This window comes from Crotalus tigris, unplaced genomic scaffold (assembly GCF_016545835.1).
Source record: "Crotalus tigris isolate CLP2741 ecotype Arizona unplaced genomic scaffold, ASM1654583v1 scf7180000024303.721469, whole genome shotgun sequence".
Classification (NCBI taxonomy): Eukaryota; Metazoa; Chordata; class Lepidosauria; order Squamata; family Viperidae; genus Crotalus; species Crotalus tigris.
In genome coordinates this window covers 310711-335327 of record NW_024100475.1, presented here as the reverse complement: position 1 = coordinate 335327, position 24617 = coordinate 310711, and the positions used below count along the sequence as shown (strand labels likewise).

Genomic DNA, 24617 nt, shown 5'->3' with positions numbered 1-24617 from the left:
AAGTTTGAAGACCCCTGTTTTAGATCCTCCGTTCCTCAGGCACTTACACCTCATTTATTCTTCTGGGAGATGCTTCATGTGAATGGCATTAAATCTAGACCTCTGACAGTGGACCTCCACTAATGGGAGATGTCCAGTCGCAAAAAGGCCAAGGCCACCTTCAGCTACAGGAGTTCACTGAACCTTTTTGAACCGGCCCCTCTTCCTCGATTTAGCCATCTTACCAAATATTGTGAAGAAAGATGTAAAGGGAGAGTGATATCATATGAAGTATTAATACCGCTTTATAAAACCTTTAGTAAGGCCACACCTGGAATCCCGCATCCAGTTTTGGTCACCACGCTACAAAAAAAGAGGTTGAGACTTTGGAAAAAGTACAGAGAAGAGGAACTAAGATGATTAAAGGCCCGGAAACTAAAACACGAAGAACGATTGCAGGAATTGGGTATGGCTAGTCTAGAGAAAAGAAGGACTAGGGGTGACCTAATAGCAGTATTTCAGTATTTGAGGGGGGCTGCCACAAAGAAGAGGGGGTCAACCTGTTTTCCAAGGCACCAAGAGGCAGGACAAAAAACAACGGATGGAAACTAATCAAGGAGAGAAACAGCCTAAAATTAAGGAGAAACTTCCCAACAGTGAGAACAATCAACCAGTGCAACAGTTTGCCTTCAGAAGCTGTGGGTGCCCCATTCCCTGGAGGCTTTTATGGACAGCTATTTGTCTGAAAAGGTATAAGGTCTCCTGCTTGAGCAGGGGGTTGGACTAGAAGACCTCCAAGGTCCCTTCCATCTCCGTTATTCTATTATTCAGGAGAAGATGTAGCTTTGTGCACTTACCTGCCACTTATGCGGCCTGGTTCCCAATGGACCATGACTGGTGACCAGGGATTGGCTCCTCCAGAGTCCATTCCAGTTATGTGATTCTATGACTGACTGACTTGTGGTGAAATAACTTAATGCTGACTTTAAATTTGATGCTGGGCATTACAAAGGTGTGAAGCTTAGAGGATAACTGGCAAGGCCAGGTAGAGTTGAGGGAGACTCCTCCCTTCCTTCCCAAAATGGCTAAGCCAATGAGGTCTTTTAGTTGCGTGATGGAAAACATATGCTGTGTTACTGTGTTGACTTCACTTTTGCTGCTGCTGCTGAATAGACCAGTATAGTCATTAAAATATAGATTGCATCTGCTCTTTATAATAAATATAGCCTAGGCCAGGGGTAGGCAACCATGGTTCTTTTATGACTCGTGGACTTCAACTCCCAGAATTCCTGAGCCAGCATGGCTCAACTTGGAAACCTCTCCCTTTCCCCTCAAGCATGGCTGGCTCAGGGATTCTGGGAGTTGAAGTCCACGAGTCATAAAGAGCCAAGGTTGCCTACCCCTGGCCTAGGGAGTAGCGGGAGTCTCTCAACATTTTGATAAGTTGCAAATGGGCCGTTTATTAAATGGAAAACTGAAGTGCTGTAGAATAGCAGATTATTAGAGTCCTGTCTAGTATCTTATATGCAGATGGAATTCTCCCTTCACAGGTTGTAGTGCAGGAGTCCTCAACCTTGGCAACTTTAATACTTGTGGACTTCAATTCCTTAGGCAGCTTTGTTGGCTGAGGAATTCTGGGCATTGAAGTCGACAAGTCTTAAAGTTGCCAAGGTTGAGGACCCCTGCTGTAGTGTTTTCTTTCCCCCAAATTCACAAGGGAGCTTTGGAGACCCACCAGGGCAAATTTGAGCAGTGCCCTGTGTTGAGGTGGGAGGGAGGGAGGGAGGGGTTGAAAGCTGCTGTTGTTGGAGCAGGTGATTTCTGTAATGTGGAGTTTACCTGTGGCAAAAGGGAATTCTTCTTGCTCAGAGATGGATCTGTAGTCCTCGGCTTATGACTTACAATCCCAATGGACCCCCAAAATTTCTGTTGCTAAGTGAGACACTTGTTAAGTGAGTTTTGCCCCGTTTGACAACTTTTCTTTCCATGTTTGTTAAGTGAATCACTGCAGTTGTTAAGTAATAACCCGGTTTTATTTATTTATTTATGAGACTTATATACCGCTTTTAAGTGCAAGCACTCTCTAAGCGGGGTACACCAGTAAGCAATGTATATATATATATTTACATTGCCCCCAACAATCTGGGTCCTCATTTTACCTACCCCGGAAGGATGGAAGGCTGAGTCAACCTTGAGCCGGTGAGATTTGAACCGCTGACCTGCTGAACACAGTCAGCTAAAGTGGCCTGCGGTACTGCACTCTGCACTTGTTAAGTGAATCTGGCTTCCCCATTGACTTTGCTGGTCAGAAGGTCTCAAAAGGGGATCGTGTGATCCTGGGACACTGCGACCGTCCTAAGTATGAGTCAGTTTGCCAAGCATCTGAGTTTTGATCCTGTGGCCATGGGGATGCTGGTGTAAAAAACAGCCATAAGTCACTCTTTTCAGTGGCGTTGTAACTTTGAACGGCCACTAAATGAACTGTTGAAAGTTGAGGACTAACTGTACCCGCTGTTTTGTCTTCCAGGGCGCCAATGCCTCTGCTCTGGAGAAAGAGATTGGTCCGGATCAGTTTCCTATGAATGAACATTACTTCGGCTTGGTTAATGTGAGTGGCTCTTTCGTTCTTCTCGGGGAGTTGCCTGTTAAATTGTGTCTTCTTTTGTCATCCCTGGATTTGGAAGTGAACACCTCTGAACACCCCTTGTGTTTTCCTGGAGCCAGTTTGTATCCTGAGCCCCAGAAACTCCGCTTAAGAAGTCGACCTTTACAAAGTTAAGTAAAGCAAGAGTTCAAACATTTGCCATTTGTTTGCTTGAGGATGTTTCTGAATTGGGTCAGTTTGTAAGGAAGAAGCAGCAGAAGCATGTTGTCCGAATGAGATACAAAACTCCTGAGACAGGTGGGCCACAGAGAAGGGGACTGGCTCAGAAATAGTTACCTTCCTGCCCTGCAATCCCCCCCCCTTTTTTTTAAAGAATCACAAACATTTGGGCCAGAGCTTGCAAGTATTTGCTCATTGTCAGAGCTTAAATCTGCCCCTGGTTCTGTGGACGTAAATGTAAGGCTTGACCCGGGTCAAGCATGAGTTCATATTTGAAAACTGAATGGAACTTCCAGATGTGTTGATGGGGGCATTCCAAAAGAGTAGAATTCCATTGGACAGAGCCAGGAGGGAGGCTAAGAAACAGCACGGAGGGAACTGTAATAGGCCCAGAGGTCATGGGGTGCTGAAGCCCATTGGTCATGTCAAACTCCGTGGCCCTTCTCAATGGGAGCGATCTTCTCCCTAAATGGAAGTGAAATTGCAGAAGGGCCGGTAACGACCCCGCTAAAGCTACAATATAAACATTTCATTTTGATTCAGCTTGCTGCCTTGGGACAAAAGAATCTGCTTCGGGAGCGATTTGATTGAAGATTAATTGAATCCGAGGACCCTATCAAAGCGTTCCACCGCCCAGGGTTGAAGAATACAGTTTCCATACAGCTCCCCAAACGTCATTTGGAATGTACAGAAATTAATTTTGTTTATACTAACAGTTACCACTGTCCTGGCAAGGATGAAGGGAGCTGTTGGAAATGTGGTGGTGCTGATGATGACGATGGTGAGGATATATTCCGAATGTCAAATGATTTCTCCCAGAAGTGATCATCCCATCAGACTCTTTTTTCTTTCTCTGAAATGAAGCAACCTTCAAATGCGACAGATGCAAACATCTGCTTTCAGCTGTGTAAACAGGAAGATGTAGACACTGTCTAACCCATCCCCAGGGCACTTTTCTCCTCAGAGTGCTGGTCACTTCTCTAAATATTCTTGATCTGAGCTGACTCTGAAAAGAAGCTCATTTAACTCTCCTTGGCATCCCGTCAGAGTTCTGTCTGCTGCTGGGCTCCCCACGTAAATCGCTCTGTCAGAAACAGCACCCTTGCCCTGAGCACCACCCAATGTTGACAGTCTTAGCAACATAGCAACAGATTCCTCTGGAGTGACCTCCAACAGGACGTGGTTCCCCTCCCCAATTAACCAGCATTGCTGGCTTGTGAAACAAGTGTGGGAGGATAGGCCAGATGGCATTGCAAGGCTTTTTAAAAGTCGGGGTCTGCTTCCTTCACTGAGAGTCAGTGAAGGAAATACTTCAGGCATATTGTGGCAACGGACGGTTCACGGTTGAGGAAGTACTGGCAAAGCCCCCCTGATCTGGCCTACAGGGCTTGCAACTTCAAGACAGAGTCAAGGTGGAGATTGCAGAGGGAATACATTCGGCGCAAGTGCGGCAGTTTCGGATTAAACATCGCATTCCTGGACAAAAATCTCTCACGCTCCCTGCAGCCCTGAACCCTCAGAAAGATTGTCCTTCCCTCAAATGCCTTTTTTGTGAGAATATTGTATGCAACACCTTCAATTTTTAGGCTATTTTGCCAGCTTCCTCCCACCCTCTTCCTTGCTAGCTAACTTAGAAGATAGAAGGATCTTGGAGATCTTCTGTTGCAATTCCCTGCTTGAGCGGGAAATTCTCTACCACAGGGGTCCCCAACCTGTGGGCCGCAACCTGGTAGCGGGTGGTGGCCTACTGGCCACCCGGCCGCGGGATAGGCTGGCCAGTGCGCGCACACACCCCTACTTGCAGTAGCGCCACAGCTGTGGGGCACAAAAATGGGCCGCCACTGTGCCTCAGGGCGAGAAAGGGGGCCACCACTGTGCCATGGGGTGTGAAGGGGGGCCGCCGCCATGCCTTGGGGCATGAAAACGGGCCATCACCACACCACAGGGCGTGAAAATGGGCCACTGCCACCACACCACGGGCCGTGAAAACGGACGGTGCTGTGCCGCACAAGAATGGGGCAGGGCTAGCGAGTATCATGCAACCACTAGCCCCGCCCCGTTTGTGTCACATGCGTGGTTAGAGTTAGGGCAGTTAACCCCATGCATGCGCGCGTGTGTGTAAAATGCTTCCCCCTCCCTTTCCCTCTGGTCCGCCAACTGAGAAAAGTTGGTGACCTCTGCTCCACTAGAACTCTGGCTGGGAAATTCTGGAAGTTGAAGTCCACAAATCTTAAAGTCGTCTACAAGTTGTCCACCAGTCTTAAAGTTGCCAAGATTGGACCCTCCTGCCCTATATTCTTGGTTTTCTTAGTTCTCTTTTACTTGCAGTTGAATAGCCATTTTTTCAAGACACACACACATACACGTATCCCAAAGGTGCTTTTTCAAAAGGCAATTGGACTTTCTTGTTTTTCTTTGAAGACATTTCGCTTCTCATCCAAGAAGCTTCTTCAGCTTTGGCTGGATGGTGGAGAACAGAAGGGTTTATACTCCTTGCAGAGAGCTGGTCATTTGCCTTCTTTTAGAGAATCCATGAGGCCACTTGGAGGTTTTTCTGTGTCCTCAAGGACACAGGTGACCTGAGTGGTACAAATGGGTGTTGAGCTTTCTTGGAATTTCTGAAAGGACTGTGTTGCACCTCTCAGATGACCTTGAGGTCAGAGATAAACCTCCAAGTGGCCTCAATGCCTCTCTAAAAGAATGCAAATGACCAGCTTCGTGCAAGGAGTATAAATCCTTCCATTCTCCACCATCCAGTCAGGGCTGAAGAAGCTTCTGGGATGAGAAGCGAAACGTCTTCAAGGAAAAACAAAGTCCAGTTGCCTCCTGAAAAAGCAGCTTTGGGACAGCCGTGACTGGATGACTGAGAACCTCCACAGACACACCCTTACTTACTCTTTTTTTTTTCCTGTTCCCTCAGTTTGGAAATACCTGCTACTGTAACTCGGTCCTCCAGGCCCTTTACTTCTGCCGCCCATTTCGGGAAAAGGTGTTGGCCTACAAAGTCCAGGCCCGCAAAAAGGAGACCCTTCTGACCTGTTTGTCGGACCTCTTCAACAGCATTGCCACCCAGAAGAAGAAAGTGGGGGTCATCCCCCCCAAGAGGTTCATTTCCCGGCTGAGGAAAGAAAACGGTAAGGAAGCTTCTTGGCTGTCTTAGGACAGGATGCTTAAGATTTCGTCAGAGGCCGGTTGGTGTGGATTGCGAACAGCTGTGGTTGGAGGCCCTTGGCCCACTCAGAAGGGTGGGTTTGTGGGAGCAGAGGAAGCTCCCTCAGACAGGTAGACCTCGACGTTGATTTGGTGACCGCTCGAAGTTACAACGGCACTGAAAAAAGTGACTTACCACTGTTTTTCATACTTGCGACGGCTGCAGCCACCCTCACAGTCACACAATCAAACTTCAGACCCTTCAGGCGACTGATATTTGTGACGATCACGGTGTCGCGGGGTAACGTGATCCCCTTTTGTGGCCATCTGACAAGCGAAGTCAATGGGGAAGCCAAGTTCACTTTACAACCGGGTTACTAACTGAACAATGATTCACTTAACAACTCTGGCAAGAAAGGTCATAAAATGGGGCAAAACCGCTTAACAGCTGTCTCGCTCAGTAACAGAAATTTTGGACTCAATTGTGGTTGTAAATGGAGGACTACCAGTACTGGACACATATTTCCATTAAGCTCCCTGTCCAGCTTAACCTTTTAAAAAATCCTGCTAATTTAAGAATCGAGCTCCTTGCAAATAGAGAACCACCATATTGACCCATAGCAACCCCCCCCCACCCACAGAGATGGTAGTTCAGCGTCTGATTAAAGAATGTCTTTTAACTGACTATGCTAACCTTGAGAACTAATTAGTAAGTAAACCAGACTCATATGGTAATCATTTTGTAACTCCCCATCATTTGTTGTCCTTTGCCCCTAACTGCAGGTAGTTCTCAATTTAACAACTATTCATTTAATGACCGTTCAAAGTTACAACGGCACTGAAAAAAATGGATGACCGTTGTAGTATCCCCATGATCATGTGATCAGAATTAGTGTGATTGGCAACTAGCATGTACTATGACAATTGCACTGTCCCAGAATGATGTGATCATTTGACTCACAGTGGCACTGTGTTCATGCTGCGAATACGTTCACACTTCCTTTTTAAAAACCTATTTTTACTAAGTGCTTTTGCTTAATTTTTAATAAAAGCATATACTTGCTTTCTACCCTTCCTGGTGTCCAAAATTCTGTAATGACTTTAGCCATATTAGGTCTTAATTCCTCTGCTCTTCTTCTTCTTTGTTGTGCACCTTGTTATCAGAGCTGTTTGACAACTACATGCAGCAGGATGCACACGAATTCCTGAACTATCTATTGAACACAATTGCGGACTTGCTACAAGAAGAAAAAAAGCAGGAGAAACAGAATGGCAAACTCCAGAACGGAAGCATTGAGAGTGATGAAGGGGAGAAGGCCGAACTCACGTGGGTCCATGAAATCTTCCAGGGAGCACTGACAAACGAAACTCGCTGTTTAAACTGTGAAGCTGTAGGTAGCTCTTTACTTTCTCTGAAATTCCTACTTAGTGTGGTTCTTTCCCAAGAGGGTTGACTGTGTTTTTTTTCCCTTCCATCTTCCTGCTGTCAGTATATAAACAGATGAATGCTTACCTCTTTCAAGTTGCTAAACTTGCATTTAGCTAGAACAGGGGTCACCAAACGTGGCACCTTTAAGACTTGTGGACTTCTACTCTCAGAATGTTGGGAGTTGAAAGTCAGTAGGTCTTAAAAGATGGCAAATTTGGAGACCCCCTGAGCTAGAAGAATATTTCTCAGTTTTGGCAACAAAGATATGTGGACTTCAACACCCACAATGTTTCCTGCCATAACTGGTTTGGTCTGCTTTCAAGAAGCTTGTGTAGGGCATGAAGTTCATAACTCTATCCCAGTGATGGCGAACCTTTTTAGTGACCGAGTGCCCAAACTGCAACCCAAAACCCATTTGAGTGCTGGGTGGGTGTGGCCCATTGAGTGGGCGTGGCCCATTGGGTGGGCGTGGCTGTGGTAATGGCAGACTGGGTGGGACTAAAAAGTTCAATCAATCAATTCCAACTTTGCAAGATCTTTTTTTCCCCGCGAGAAGTTGAAATTGACTGATTGATTGAACCTCTATTTTTTTGCACACGGCGGCGGAGGCCTAAAGCGAAAAGGTTTTATAAAACCCAGCTGAAGGCCTAGGACTGGGGCGACGGCGTGCATGCCCACAGAGAGGGCTCTGAGTGCCGCCTCTGGCACCCGTGCCATAGGTTCGCCACTGCTCTATCCTATTCTTATCTCAATTCTTGTTCTGGCATCTTTGAAGCTCTCTGAGCTTGGTTGCTCGCTTGCTGATGTTTCATTGCCCAAGTAGGTAGCATCATCAGTGCGAGAGAGTTTGGGTTTTCTCCCGCTTTATATGCCGTAGCTTGCCCTGCCAATGATGGCAGGTGGTTTTCTCTTGGGTTGTTCCTTGATTAGGGTAGCTCTTGTCTCCTCGAAGTAGTTGCCCTGTTACATTCTTCAGTCTGAAGGTCTTGATTTGAGCACATCAGTACTTTGGACCTAAGTCTGAAGCTTTGGAGTCGACACAAGACTGGTTTGCCTCTCCCGAAGGAAACCGTCTTTCTTGCTCACATTGTGCCAATCCCTCCCTGAGGTGCTTTTTCATCTTTGGGTTTGAAGGATTGCACATCTCTATACGGAGTCCATTCACGTGTCCTGCTAAACCGGGCATTTGGCTTCAGGTGTAGCACAGCTATGATCTCCAGAACCCCCCAACGTGGAAGCTAGCTAGTTGAGGGCTATGTGCTAATTCTGCCCTCAGCTAGCCAGAGAACATAATATTTATCATGATTGTCTTCTTGGGAGTGAGTGAGTGTCACATTCAAAATACACTCATTATGGGATTCAGTTTCTCAATTCATAACTTTTATGTTTCTTTTTAGAACATATCTACACAGCCAAAATGCTGGGGTGGATGGGGTGGGGCCCTGTTTCTCAATTTCAACAACGTTAAGGTGCATGGCCTTTAGCTTTCAGAATAGTATGCTGGGGAATTCTGGGAGTTGAAGTCCACACATGGCTGATGGAGGAATTCTGGGAGTTGAAGTCCACACATTTTAATGTTGCTGAGATTAAGAAACACTTAGGTCTGGTGACCTATGACCTTTGCCTCCATTTAATAATAGTTGTCACCGATTTTTTTGGAACTGTACAGATAGTTCCCAGTTTACAGCAGCTTGTTTGGTGACCTCACAAAACTACAGTTGAAAAAGTGACTTATGGCCGTTTTTCACACGACAGTTGCAGCATCCTCATGTTCACATGATCAAAATTCAGATGCTTGGCAACTGGTTCCTATTTATGACGGTTACTGTCTCCCGGGGTCATGTGATCCGTTTTGCGACCTGACAAGCCAAGTCAATGGGGAGTCACTTAACAACCGTGTCACTAACTTAACAACTGCAGAGTGCAGTACCGCAGGCCACTTTAGCTGACTGTGTTCAGCAGGTCAGCGGTTCCAATCTCATCGGCTCAAGGTTGACTTCCATCCTTCCGGGGTAGGTAAAATGAGGACCCAGATTGTTGGGGGCAATGTAAAATATATATATATATATATACATTGCTTACTGGTGTACACCGCTTAGAGAGTGCTTGCACTTAAAAGCGGTATATAAGTCTCATAAATAAATAAATAAACTTTGGCAAGAAAGGCTGTAAAATGGGGCAAGAGTCACATAATAACTTAGCAACAGAAATTATGGTCATAAGCCGAGGACAAGCCTAAAACCCACTTTCCTACAAGTAAATGTAGGGATTGTGACTGGCTCGGGATCCTTCACTGGGATGAAAGGTTTGACGGAGAACCCTGCTAGGAATTCGATGCTGTACAGTTGTACATTCTTCATTCTACTTCTTAAACATTTTAAAATCTGCATTTTTTTTTTTTTTCCTCTTCAAGGTGAGCAGCAAAGACGAAGATTTTCTGGACCTGTCGGTTGACGTGGAACAAAATACATCAATCACACACTGCTTGAGGTACACGTTTCAACAAAAACAGAAAACGCAGCCAGATAAAACAGAAGGATATTTTATTTAATCCCAGGACATTGAAGCCCGAAGCCAACACTAACACATTAAATAGCTTCCTAGAGTGTGATTTATTTTTATTTAACTGTGTGTATTCTGCCTTTTATAAGACTTCTAGGCTGAAAGAGGGCTTCAGGGAGAGTTGTCTGCTTGCTTTGGCCATCATGCAGCTGCAAATCCCTGACTTACTCTGCCGTTGTCGATCCAGTTGTTTGATGTGATAATGATGCTATCAAGCGATCTCACAGGCACAAACCCACACACAATCAATTAGCAGCAGCAATTACTTGATTGGAATGTTATGTTAGCCACAAAAGGGCCCCAATCAATTAAAGTCATCAGAAGTGGCCTTTTCTTACTGTTTCTTCTCTGAATCATTTAGGGATGGGGCCTAAAGGAGACAGGGAAAAAACAGAAGAGAGATTAGTGTCAACCATTAAATTGCCTGTTTTGTGGTGCTGGGTGACATTTGCATTTTCCCACTGCAGACAGAGACATCTTTGACCTCTGGGGGGGGGGTCCCTGTACAGATGTCCCTGAGAAAAACTGTTCAGTGCTGGAAAACCTGATAATTATAACTTCTGCTCCAATCTTCCATTTTGCAGAGGGTTCAGTAACACCGAGACGCTGTGCAGCGAGTACAAGTACTACTGCGAGCAGTGCCGGAGTAAACAGGAAGCACAAAAGAGGTAGGGCTAAGATGAATTTTTATTACGTACCTGGGCCCCACCAAGGACTTCGGTTCTTGATCGCCTTAACGGACCCGGCAGGTGGACTTTGCTGAGAAAGAAGTGATGGGCTCTTAATCAACTCTTCACTTTGTAGTTGAAAAGGATCTTCCTGCTGTTGACGAATGAGACATTTCTAAGGAATTTTTGATGATTAGCCAAGATAGATTATAGAAAGAGGAGAAAAATGATGGAACGTTAGAGAGAGAGGTTGAAATACATTGTATTTATAACTGTTGTGAAGACCTTCAGAAGCCACTTCGGTATACAGGTGGTCCTCAACTTACAACAGTTCATTTAGTGACCGTTCAAAGTTACAACGGCACTGAAAAAAGGGACTTATGACCATTTTTCACACTTAGGACCACTGCAGCATCCTCAGGGTCATGTGATCAAAATTCAGATGCTGGCACAACTGGCTCATATTTATGACGGTCGCCGCATCCCGGGGTCACGTGATCCCCTTTTGTGACCTTTTGACCAGCAAAGTCAATGGGGGAAGACAGATTCAGTTAACAACCGGGTTACTAACTTAACAGCTGCAGTGATTCATTTTACAACTGTTGCAAAAAATTTCATAAAATGGGGCAAAGCTCACTTAACAAATGTCTCACTTAGCAACAGAAACTTTGGGCTCAATTGTGATTGTAATTCGAGGATTACCTGTATCTTTTTTCCTTTCTATTTTAGTTTTAGTTTTCCTCGATGTTTTTCTTACCTTGCAGTTTATGGGGTTTTTTTTCTTCTTTTCTTTTTAAAATAAATTCACATAGCCACCCAATTCACACATAGGTGACTTCTTCCTCACTGTATTAGTTTGTGTTGGTTTTTACCATCTTGTTGTATCTTTTTGTAATAAAAAATATAGAGAGAAACGAATGAGATATTCATTACAGCTTATTGAGGTGCATTCAAAAGCCTCTGGCCTAATCTCAGAGATGTGAGGAATGGCCAAATGAGAAGGAAAAGGGGGCTGAATAACTCTTTCTCTGCTCCTGATCCTCATAATTCTGTTCATTTTTTTTTTATTTTGCACGATTAACTCTGCAGACCAGTAATTCAGTCATTACAGAAGGCCCTGGAGCTTTTCAGAGCACTGACATCCGGTGGTTCTTGGAGCAATAAACTTGTGAATTTCAAGTGTCAAAACGGTGAAATTCATCACACCAAATAAAGAGACAAGCTGAATAATAGTGTAATGAATTCTGTACAGGACCAGATGGTATTTCTTGTAGAATTTGACACTTGTGGGCTTCAAACTTTGAGTTTTCTTGATGTAGTATGGGCGTGCATGTGTATGTGTATGGGCGGGGGAGGGCAGAGGTTCCTAGTTTAGTAGTTAGGCCCCAGACTAGAAATCAGGAGACTCTGAGTTCTAATTCTGCCTTAAGACATGACAGTTGGCTGGGTGACTCCAGGCCAATCTTTCTAATCCTGCCTTAAGCATAAAAGCCGGCTGAGTGATTTTAGCCAGTACCTCTCTCTTAGCTCACCCCACCCCACAAGGTTATTGTTGTGGGGGAAAATAGGAGGAAGGAGCATTAGGAATGTTTGACACCCCGAATTACTTATAAAAATAATAAAGTCTGGATTTTAAAAATTTAGTTAATAAATAAAGGCATTTTTTCTAGTTTCTTTGTCAATATTAACCAATTTATAGGCTGTGGTTTGGGCCCAAATAAATAGCTGCCTTGCATTCAATTGTTGCTTAGTGCTCAAATCAACCCACTGCCAGAAGCTGCAAATCTTTCCTGGTTTTTTTGGGGGGGGGAGATTGGCAAACAAAATATCAAGCACTGTTTTCTTCACCAAAGTTTTGTTTTGTTTTTTTATCTTAATAAGTTGTATTGAGCCTGATTTTGTAAGGCCTGCTTTTGTTTTTGTTTTCTTTCTCCTTCGATCTTAACCTTGCTCATCAAAGGATGCGAGTGAAAAAGCTGCCCATGATTCTCGCTCTGCACTTGAAAAGGTTTAAATACATGGACCAGTTGCACCGGTACACCAAACTTTCCTACCGCGTGGTCTTTCCCCTGGAGCTTCGACTCTTCAACACCTCAGGGGATGCTACAAACCCAGATCGAATGTATGATCTCGTGGCTGTGGTGGTACATTGCGGCAGGTAAAATTGTTGTTGTTGTTGTTGTTAGTTGCAAAGTCGTGTCCGACCCATCGCGACCCCATGGACAACGTTCCTCCAGGCCTTCCTTTCCTCTACCATCTTCTGGAGTCCATTTAAGTTCACACCTCCTGCTTCAGTGACTCCATCCAGCCACCTCCTTCTCTGTCGTCCCCTTCTTCTCTTGCCCTCCATCTTTCCCAGCATCAGGCTCTTCTCCAGTGAGTCCTTCCTTCTCATTAGGGGGCCAAAGTATTTGAGTTTCCACTTCAGGATCTGGCCTTCTAAAGAGCAGTTGGGGTTGATCTCCTCCAGGACTGACCAGTTTGAACGCCTTGCAGTCCAGGGGACTCGCAGGAGTCTTCTCCAGCACCGGCAGGTAAAATGCCTCCCCCAAAATCCTAGGGGATAATTATCGGAGAGAAAATTGGTTACTCAGAGCTGGGGGATCCTCTCTGAGCTTGGCAGCTTTCTTGCAGAGGTTTCATGGCCCAGCTAGGTAACATCTTCAGTGCTAGAAAAGAGTGGGCTTTGCAGAGCAGAGGGGAAGGAGAAGAACTGTGGGGTCCTTGGCGCGCTCTGAGCTTGCTTGTTTTCTTGCAGACATTTCATTGACCAAACTAGGTAACATCATCAGTGCTAGAAGGGAGTGGGGTTTGCAGAGTGGAGCAGGAAACCTGTAGGGTCCTTGATGCTCTCTGAGTTTCGTTGGTTACTTGCAGGCATTTCATTACCCAAACTAGACAATATCATCAGTGCTAGAGGGATTGGGGTTTGTAGAGTAGAGGAGGAGGAGGAGGAGGAGGAGGAGGAGGACGACGACAAAGAGGAGGAGACCTCTGGGTCCTTGATGCTGTCTGAGCTTGGTTTCATTATCCAACGAGATAACCTGGTCAATGCTAGGATTAACACTGATAATGTTAGCCTAGTTGGCAGTTGAAACACCAGCAAAAAAACTACCAAGCTCAGAGAGCACCAAATCATAGGTAAGTTACAGGCCCCTGGTGTTTCTTGAGTTGCAGTGAACTTCAGGGAGAACACACCCCCCCCCCCCAGCTTGAACCAATGCTAGTTTGGGGCTAGCATTCCAATTTTGGGAAGGGATAGATCAGCTATCAAGATACAAAGGTAACTGCATGCAATTCCAGACAGGGCTATCTATGGTTTGTCTCTCATCTCTTCCCCCACCCCTCATTAAGTTCCCCCTTCTGCCTGAGAACCACCTAAGCTAAAATTGTTCTCAATCAGCTATTGCTCGTTGTTCACAGATCGCTTCCATCCCTGAATCTCACTGCCTCTTACAGGATCTTTTACCGTAACCCCCCATTGCAAACCGAAAAGGGAAAGTCCTCTGCCGTTCTGCACCACTTTTTTTCCTCCATTTCATTTATTGTCTGGCCTTTGTATAGGCCAGGGGTAGGCCACCTTGACTCTTTTATGACTCGTGCACTTCAACTCCCAGAATTCCTGAGCCAGCCATGCTGAGGGGAAAGGGAGAGGTTTCCAAGCTGAGCCATGCTGGCTCAGGAATTCTGGGAGTTGAAGTCCACGAGTCATGAAGGGGACCATTGTTCCCCCATGCTGGCTCAGGAATTCTGGGAGTTGAAGTCCACGTCATAAAAGAGCCACGATTGCCTACCTCTGGTACAGGTAATCCTTGACTCATGACCACAACTGAGTCCAACATTTCTGTTGTTAAACAAGATAGTTGTTAATTGAGTTTTGCCCCATTTTGTGACTTTTCTTGCCACAATTATTAAGTGAATCACCACAGTTGTTTAGTTAATAACACGGTTGTTAAGTGAATCTGGCTTCCCCATTGACCTTGCTTGTCAGAAGGTCGCAAAAAATGATCCCAGGACACGGCAACCGTCATAAATACAGGCCGGTCGCCAAGCGTCTGGATTTTGATCAGCTGACTATGGGGATGCTGTAACAGTCGTAAGTGTGAAAAGTGGTCAGAAATCACTTTTTCAGTGTGGTTGTAACCTTGAATGATCAGTAAATGAACTGTTGTAAGTCAAGGAATACCTGTATACCTTGCTCTACCAGCTTGTCTGAAATGGTAAAGGGTTTCCTGCTTGAGCAGGGGGTTAGACTAGAACAGGGCTTTTCAACCTTTTCACCCATTGTACCACTTTTAGGATATGGCAACATCTGAGTACCACCAGTCGCCTAGCAAGGGGTCAAAAACTTGATGACCAAAAAGAAAAAAAAAGGAAAAGAAAAAAGTGATAAAGTACAAGTAGTCCTCGACTTATAACAGTTTGCTTAGTGACTGTTCGAAATTACAATGGCACTGACAAAAGTGCCCCCCAAGCCACAGCTGAGCAAGACACCTGCCCACCTGCCAGGCGGTGCTCTTCCTCCTGTCCGAGGTTTTCATTGTTATGAGCATTTCTGTTGAGGATTGGCAGCGGGGGTGGGGTGAGGAGGTGTTTGGTTTTTTATTCCCCCCCACCTGCTGGTGGTTGCAGCAGGTTTTGGTCGCTTCGTTTTGGACCTTGGGACACTGACCGTCATAAATATGAATCAGTTGCCAAGCATCTGAATGTAAATCAAAAGACCCTGGAGATGCTGCAACATCAGCGCTTCTTCTGGGCTCAGCAGAAGTGCCAGGATCAGTGCTGCTTTCCAGCTGATCGGCGCTTCTTCTGGGCTCAGCAGAAGCACCAGGATCAGCGCCGAGCTCCAGCTGGAGCCTGGCGCTGATCCTGGTGCTTCCACTGAGCCCTGACAGCCCTGCAGCTCCAGCCGTCTTTCGCTCAGGCTTGTGCGGTGCTGCCAGTGGTTCAGCTCATTCCCCTCCCCATTGCTTTTCTAGGATGGTCACGTACCACCTGCCAGGTGCCAAGGTACCACAGATGGTACCCGTACCACTGGATGAAAAGCCGTGGACTAGCAAACCTTTAAGGTCCCTTCCGACTCTGTTATTCTGCATCCCTGAGATAGCTTTAGTAGAGAAGGATGATAGGAGTGTGTTGAGGAGGCCGAAGGTCGCTTATCTGTTGTATGCACACAGGAACCTTTTGCATTTTTTTTCTCCTTAGAAGTATAACTGGTACATGGGCGTTTTTAAATGTGTATATCAGTTAAATAGATTGATGGAAAATGTTGCTTTATTTATGGGACCCAGATGCAAGATACATCATCTATTGCAAAGGAAAATTGAAAGCAGCTATTCTTGGAACAAAGAAGCTCTTAAAGCAGGTTGGCCAAATGATTTAAGGGTTTTCTATAGTAGCACCACTGGGTACCTAAGTTTATTGAATCCATTAATTTTGGCTTTGTGATCAGTGCCTGAGTTGTAAGCCTTCCTAATTAGTTTTTGCAGAAGAGGTATGTAGTATACAGTCATTCTTTCTTTCTCAGCCATAGATTGAACTCCCACATCACACAGCGCATGATTTGTATAATCACAGTTTGCTCACCGAACCGTGATTGGTGCTGTTCTATCAGTCATGAAAGCTTGGATTTGCACACGACAGCCTAGCACAGGGGTAGGCCATCTTGGCTCTTTTATGATTCATGGACTTCAATTCCCAGAATTCCTGAGCCAGCATGGCTCAGCTTGGAAACCACTCCCTTTCCCCTCAGCATGGCTGGCTCAGGAATTCTGGGAGTTGAAGTCCACGAGCCGTAAAAGAGCCGAGGTTGCCTACCCCTGTCCTAGGAAAACCATAGCTGGAGTCCACGTGTCCACATCCGGCATTAACCTTCCCTCTCTCCTTGTTGCAGTGGTCCAAATCGTGGGCATTACATCACCATCGTGAAGAGCCATGGATTTTGGTTGCTCTTTGATGATGACATCGTAGAGGTAGGTTTGGGTCTCGCTCCAGGGCTTTTTATAATAACTTTGGGTCAAAGCTATTTTCACTTTGTGCTTTTGTGTCTAAATATAAATACGAACTCTTCATCATCAATCACGCAACCACAGTTCCAACCCCAGCCCCAATAAATCAATACTAACAAGCCTTCAAATGACATCAGCAAGGCACAGTGCAACAACAATCCAGTACAGCAGAAGACTCGCGAAGTCTGTTCTCCCTACTGAGGTTGGATGAGGAGCTGTAAAATAGAATAGAATAGAGCTGGAAGGGACCTTGGACGTCTTCTAGTCCAGCCCCCTGCTCAACCAGGAGAACCTTTACTGCCTCAGACAGGTGAATGTCCAGTCTTTTTTTAAAAATCTCCAGTGATGGAGCGCCCACGATTTCTGGAGGCAAGCTGTTCCACTGGTTAATTGTCCTCACTGTTAGGAAATTTCTTCTTGGTTCTAGATTGCTTCTCTCCTTGATTAGTTTCCATTTGTTGCTTCTTTTTCTGCCTTCTGGTGCTTTGGAAAATAAGTTGACCCTCCCCTCTTCTTTGTGGCAGCCCCTCAAATACTAGAAGACTGTTATCATGTCATCCCCTAGTTCTTCTTTTCTCCAGACTGGCCATACCCAGTTCTTGCAACTGTTCTTCATGTTTTTGTCGCAGGGCCCTTAATCATCGTTGTAAAGACTTACTTTTTTTACGATACGCTTTTCGGTTTGCAGCATTCTTGCTTGTGGACATGGGTAGCGAAATAAAATGCGTTAGCTAAATCACCCTCTTGCTCGGTGCTCTGCCCACCTGGTGGGTCCTTACAGCTTTTCCAGACTCCATAAATTTTAAATGCTTCTCTGTTGGAAGCAGCTATATTAGATTGGCCCCCGCCTTGAAAGTCGCAAGCACATAAGCATCCTAAGTTGTTTTGCAGCCTGATTAATTTCTCTTAATTGCTATGATTAGTGAGGTCACTTTAGCTGACTGTGTTCAGCAAGTCAGCGGTTCAAATCTCACCGGCTCAAGGTTGACTCAGCCTTCCATCCTTCCGGGGTAGGTAAAATGAGGACCCAGATTGTTGGGGGCAATGTAAATAAATATATATATACATATATATATATATATATATATATATATATATATATTATATATATATATTATATATATATATATATATATATATATTATATATACTGAGTTTTCTGAGGTTTTCGCGGTGTTTGTATGTAGGTCTTTGGTTGTTCGGGTTTCTCCCGCGTAAAATTGGAAGTGTCTTGGCGACGTTTCGACGAAGTCCCATTCGTCATCTTCAGGCTGGTGCACATTGCTGCTCGAAGCACGAAGCTGAAAACACCAGCCTGAAGATGACGAATGGGACTTCGTCGAACATCGCCAAGACACTTCCAATTTTACGCGGGGAAAACCGAACAACCAAAGACCTACATATATAATATATATATATATATATATATAATATATATATATATATATATATATATATATATATCTATATATATATATATATATATACACACATATACATATACATATACACACACACACACACACATACACATTGCTTACTGGTGTACACCCGCTTAGAGAGTGCTTGTACTTAAACCGGTATATGTCTCATAAATAAATAAATAAAGGAAAACAAGGAACACTCTTACTTTTCAGGACTGAGAGCCAAGGGACAGTATTTAATATTTATTTGTTATGTATATGTAGGGGTGTGGGTCTATACCAGTGATGGCGAACCTTTTAGAGACCAAATGCCCAAACTGCAACCCAAAACCCACTTATGCATCGTTGAGTGCCAGGAGGGTGTGGCCCATTGGCTGGGCGTGGCCCATTGGCTGGGCGTGGCTGCGGTGGTAACAGCAGACTGGGTGGGACTAAAAAGTTCAATCAATCAATTCCAACTTTGCAAGATCTTTTTTTTCCCACAAGAAGTTGAAATTGACTGATTGATTGAACCTTTTTTTTTTTTTTTTTGCACATAGCAGCGGAGGCCTAAAGCGAAAAGGTTTTATAAAACCCAGCTGAAGGCCCAGGACTGGGGCGACGGCGCGCGTGCCCACAGAGAGGGCTCTGAGTGCCGCCTCTGGCACCCGTGCCATAGGTTCACCACCACTGGTCTATACATATGTTGTACATAGTATGTTTAGGTGTTATGTCATGTATGTGTTTCACTTGAGAGCGGGCAATTAAATTTCATTTTTGATGTGTGCCATTGTGCCCACTGTAAAAATGACAATAAAGGTTATCTTATCTTCTCAGGTCTGGAGAAAAAAGTGTGAGTGATTCAGTGTTTCTCTCGGATGAAAGCTAGTAATTTTGAGAGCAGTTTTCAGCGTTTTGAAGCATTAAGCCGGGGCCCCTGCAGATTTTCAAATTGTTATATGAAATGTACATAAAAACCTGACAATAGCTTTGATTGGACCGTGGCGGCTGTCATCTAGATTTTTCTGAACCAAACTCTGTGAATATCCCTGCTATAAATACTGGCAATTTTTGACTTAACAACAACTGGAACTAGAATTCCCGTACTAAGCGAGATAAGCTATTAATTGAGCCAGGCCTGACTTTGCAACTTTTTTTGCTACGCAGTTGTTAACTGAATCACACAGTCATTAAGTGAATCCAACTTCCCCCGTTGACTTTGCTTGTCGGACTTGGCTGTCTGGGAAGGTCCCAATTGGCGATCCTGTGACACACTCACACCCCAAGATGTAAATGCATATCGGTTTCTAAGGGCCCAGATTTTGATCACGGGACTCTGGAGACGCTGCAACTACTGTAAGGATGAGGACCAGTTGTAAGTCACTTGGAGTTGTTTTTTTGTGATGTTGTAACTTTGTTAAGCAAATGGTTGTAAGTTGAGGACTATCTGCAAAAATCTCCTATGGAGAATATGGTTTGAATAGCCAAAGACTGGCGAAAAATGTTGAGCGTGAACTACAAGCGTAAGTCTGTAGTCTTATGTATAAATGCTCGACTTACAACAGCTCATTTAGTGACGGTTCAAAGTTACGGTGGCACTGAAAAATGTGACTTATGACCGTTTTTCACACGTACGACCCTTGCAGCATCCCCAGGGTCACGTGATCAAAATCCAGACGCTTGGAAACCGACTCATATTTATGACGGTTTGCAGTGTCCCGAGATCAAGTGATCCCCTTTGGCGACCTTCTGAGACGCAAAGTCAAGGGGGGAATTCACTTAACCGGATTCACTTCACCATCCTGCTAGTAACTTAACAACTGCGGTGATTCGCTTAACTACTATGGCAAAAAAAGTCATAAAATGAGGCAAAACTCCCTTAACAAATGTCTCGCTTAGCAACATAAATTTTGGGATCAGTTGTGGTCATAAGTCAAGGGCTACCTGTACAGGCCACAACTGGATTTCCACCTTTTTCTTTTTTCCCTTTTTTTTGGTATAGATTTTATTAGTTTTTATGGGGTTATGATTAAGGTTGGGGTTGGGTTTTTTTCAAATAACATTCTCAATATTTAGCAAACAGCATAATGTCTGGGTTCATGTATTTAACAAACAATAATAGATAATAATTATCATAAACAATATGTTAATTAATCACTCAATAGCCTTCTTGCTAATATATATTCAAAATTACACATCACATTCCTTTCTCTCTAATTCGTCTTTCTAGCCACTGATAGAAATTATCCCATGTTCTAAAGTACACTGAGTCTCCTTTCTCTTTTATCTTTAAAGTCAATCTATCCATTTCTGCACACTCTAGAATTTTCTTAATTAGTACTTCTTCCGCTGGTAAGTTTTCATTTTTCCAAGATTGGGCAAATACAATTCTTGCTGCCGTGAGTACATGTACTATTAAATATCTGCAATCTTTCTCATCCACCTCTTCTTTTTCGGTGGAATCATATAAATGCATTCAGCCCCGTGGACTGCAAGGCCATGTGGCTAAATGTGCAGAGAAATCGTTAATAGCAGCAAAGAGCAAGTGGGTTGTTTTAATTCATTGATTTGTTGCATATTTAATGTATTTTAAATGTATTATATTTAAAGCAGGAGCCTTTTCTTTTTTCCTATTATGTCCACTTGTTTGTCCAGAGATGAGGAATCCTCCCTCTCTCTCTCTCTCTCTCTCTCTCTCTCTCTCTCTCTCTCTCTCTCTCTCTCTCTCTCTCTCTCTCTCTCTCTCTCTCTCTCTCTCTCTGCCTTTCTGGTTGAGAAGAGGTCACATGTGCTGAAACGGTCGTGCACCGTCCCTCACCTTGTGCTGACTGTCTCAGTGGCCACTGACTTGATTGTTGGCTGAATTTTAATGAAATGTATAACAGACTAACAGAGTTGGAAGGGACCTTGGAGGTCTTCTAGTCCAACCCCCTACTCAAGCAGGAAACCCTATACCATTCCAAACAAATAGCTGTCCAGTCTTTTCTTAAAAACCTCCAGTAATGGAGCACCCACACCTTCTGAAGGCAAAGCTGTTCCACTGTTCTCGTTGTTAGGAAGTTTCTCCTTAGTTTTAGGTTGCTTCTCGCCTTGATTATTTCCATCCATTGTTTCTTGTCTTGCCTCCTGATACTTTGGAAAATTGGTTGACCCTCTCTCCTTTGTGGCAGCCCCTCAAGTATTGGAACAATGCTAACATGTCCCCCCTAATCCATAGGCAGGAGGACCCCACAGTGGGAAAAAATGCTTACGTGAGGGGTCCTTGGTGCTTTTTGACTTTGGTTGTTTTCTTGCAGTGCTAGTTCTGATGATGTTACCTAGTTGGGTCATGAAACGTCTGCAAGAAAAAAACCAGTCAAAAAGCACCAAGGACCCCACAGTCCGTCCGTCCTTCCTTCCTTCCTTCCTTCCTTCCTTCCTTCCTTCCTTCCTTCCTTCCTTCGTTCCTTCCTTCCTTCCTTCCTTCCTTCCTTTCTCCTCCTCCTCCCCCCTTCTAGCACTGATGATGTTGGGTCATGAAACGTCTGCAAGAAAAAAACCAGTCAAAAGCACCAAGGACCCCACAGTCCTTCCTTCCTTCCTTCCTTCCTTCCTTCCTTCCTTCCTTCCTTCCTTCCTTCCTTCCTTCCTTCCTTCCTTCCTTCCTTCCTCCTCCTCCCCCCTTCTAGCACTGATGATGTTACCTAGTTGGGTCATGAAATGTCTGCAGGAAAACAGCCAAGCTGAGAGAGCACCAAGGACCCCACATTTCAACCCTGAGCTACAAATCTCCTTTATCTGCTTAAAATCAGGGCATAAAAATGCTAGACCAGAGGAAATAGACAGTGATTCTGATTCTCTCCCTCCATTAACCTCTCCGTTGTCTTAAATTGTAGAAAATCGACGCTCAAGCCATTGAAGAATTCTATGGATTGACCTCAGACATTTCCAAAAATTCGGAATCTGGATATATCCTTTTCTATCAATCAAGAGACTGACATGGCATATTTTTGGAACATCTTGTGCAGATCAGAAGGGATCAAGGCTGTGCCCAGAAAGGACAACAGAGTGATGGCAGAACCGATTCCTCCTGGCTATTCTGGGCAATTTTCAAGAAATCAAGGAGTGCGTTTTCTCGAGGAGAACAGTCCTGAGCAAGAATGCATTTCACTTTGATTTTCTTTCTAGGCTATTTTATACTTGCTAATTTCCAAATTTTTTTACCTCTACTTGAAACCTGGCTGCTTAACTCTTCAAGAACCAAGAAAGTGATTTTTAAAGTAACATTGTAAAAATCTGTTCACTCTTTGGTCCTGGCTTAAGAGACTTTTTTGGTTTCCGTTATTGCCATTTTTCTGTATTCTAACAGAACGATTTCCCCTCCGGTATTTGCTGAATTCCTCCCCTCTTTTGGGACTCAAGCAGAGGAAAGTTGATGTAAGTTGCAGTTTTGGTAATTCAAAGACTGCGGCCAGCTTAAGTCATCCCGGAAGCTTCGTGGTTTAATTTTTACTTTTTTCTTCTATGGGAAAAGGACATTAGGCATTTCTACAGGATTGAAGATTTTGTTAAAGATGTCCCTTTTATTTCTGATAACACTATTTATTCTACATTTGTTCTGCTTTGTCTCTTTCTTAAAATTTTCCTCGGAAAGTAATTTTTATATGCTTTATAAATCTGTTAATCCTTTGTAAAAAGAGATTTTGACTCAGAACCACAATACTGTAGAAGTCAGAAAAGAAATAGGTGTAAGCGTTGGAGGTCACGTCTAGCATATAAACTAAAAAACAGTTTCTTGGAACTATTCTCTAAGCCAAAAGTGCCCTCTGCTGAAACAGGATCTGTTAAGGGTTCAGTTTTGCATGTAAGAAGCAATTCTCGGCGTGGATTGACATGCTGTAAATGGACATCACAGCTCTAAACTCTTAAGGTTTAAATAATAATCATGATTCTGGCCTTGGAAAAACAATTCAGGGGAGGGTTAAGGACTTAAACTAAGATCCATCAATGCCTTGAAAAGAGTTCCTCTTAACTTCATCTCCCCCTGCTCCCCACCCATCATTTTCCAGCCCACATTTATGCTGCTGCTGTTGCTGCTTCAACAGAGAAAAAAATAAGGCAGTGTTAGGAAGACTAAACCACAGTTAGCGTCTGTTTTCCAATGCTACGTATTATAACTCTAAGCCTTTTTAAGAGGGGAACAACGTGCAATGGAGAAGACTCTGCCAGAATTATTCCGGCTCGTAAGAACCTTAAATTGGGCTGTGACCTAAAACACAGTTTGGGCTGTGGGAACCATTGGTGCCTCTCTCTCTTGACAACGGCTTCCCAGAATTCCACTTGAGGAGGCGTGGTGCCCAAGCCACTCTCACCATGAACGGGAGCTGATCCCAGCAGCCCTTGATGCGCCTCGATGAATGCATAGAGTTTTTTGTTGGTCCGCACGGATGGTAACTATGGGCTTCCAGTTTGGGAGAACTTTGAAAGGATCTCTGCTTGTCCCAAAGCTTTCCTCAATCACGTTCTGCCGGGAACTCCCCAGAAGAGAGTCGACTCAGAAAATTGCAAAAGCTGAACTCCCATCTGGGATTTGAAGGTCAGGCAAAGCACTACTTCCAAAAGGTTTGCCTGGCTTGTGCCGGCAACAAAAAGCTGTGTTTCCCTTGCTTCCTTGGGTCCCTATCTGTTGGTTGAACTTTTCCACTGGAACGCTTTCCCTTGCATTGCAAGGATGGGCAAGGGTGTCCATCTCTGCAGCAGCAGCCAAGCTTTACAGACAACGTCCAAGAAGAAGACGGAAGACTCGCCGACATCTGCCTTAGCCCACTTCAGAGCATCAGAGGTTCTATCTACAGGTTTCCATGGAGCCTGGGAGAAGCTGGAACTCTCTTCCCAAGAGCAGAAGACCCCCAGTGAGGACACCAAGCTAAGCACCCTGGGACCCCCAGAGAGTTTCTAAGATTGCAGCCATTGTCTTACAGTAGCTGCTTTCTTTGGGTTAGCAGTGACATTCCATTAGTGCAGTGTTTCCCAAACTTGACAATTTTAAGGCATGTGGACTTCAACTCCCAGAATTCCACAGCCAGCAATGCTGGCTGTGGAATTCTGGGAGTTGAAGTCCACATGCCTTAAAATTGTCAAGTTTGGGAAACACTGCATTAGTGGCACATAACATCACGTGTGTGTCTTTGAATCATTCAGATTTCAAGAATCTCACTATTTCAGGCAGGCAACTGGTGTGGATACGTTCAGTCCAATATGCCAGAGTCCTCTTTTCTTCAGAGGTTGTCATCTCTCAACACAAATAGCTGTTGACAACTAGTTGGCAGTTAAGCGCTATTTATGCATTAGGTATGAATTTTTGGGTAGAAATCTTCTCCAAGCAAAACCACAGAAGGATCTTAATCCACTTCACCCTGAAGCCCCATCTTTGGTGGGTGGAGCTGACAGGTCCATAGGCAAAGCCCCCCCCCCCGCCCCCCAAATTGGAAGGCAAGTGCCACCGCCCAGCATAGGGGAATGCTAAGCTTGTATTTTGTATATTTGGTGACAATGTTTTTACGAATAATACCCGACTTGAAAGAGGGAGAGAATATTGAAAAGAAATATATGTTA

General features: G+C 44.4%; 1 protein-coding gene across 4 annotated transcripts in view; it reads left to right on the top strand.

The window, feature by feature from the left end:
* LOC120299618 (ubiquitin carboxyl-terminal hydrolase 12-like) overlaps positions 1–23412 on the top strand; it is a 43080-nt gene extending 19668 nt beyond the window's left edge. For 3 of the 4 annotated variants that reach the window (XM_039324598.1, XM_039324599.1, XM_039324601.1), the window contains 8 exons: positions 2507–2587; positions 5724–5937; positions 7118–7344; positions 9796–9872; positions 10529–10612; positions 12573–12770; positions 16506–16584; positions 21899–23412. In XM_039324598.1, the coding sequence (XP_039180532.1) occupies positions 2507–2587; positions 5724–5937; positions 7118–7344; positions 9796–9872; positions 10529–10612; positions 12573–12770; positions 16506–16584; positions 21899–22000 (1062 nt within the window). In that variant the 3' untranslated portion in view covers positions 22001–23412. Of the gene's footprint in view, positions 1–2506; positions 2588–3346; positions 3585–5723; positions 5938–7117; positions 7345–9795; positions 9873–10528; positions 10613–12572; positions 12771–16505; positions 16585–21898 lie in introns of all 4 variants that reach the window. The other variant, XM_039324600.1, reaches the window with a different exon arrangement.
* The last annotated feature ends 1205 nt before the right edge of the window (positions 23413–24617 follow it).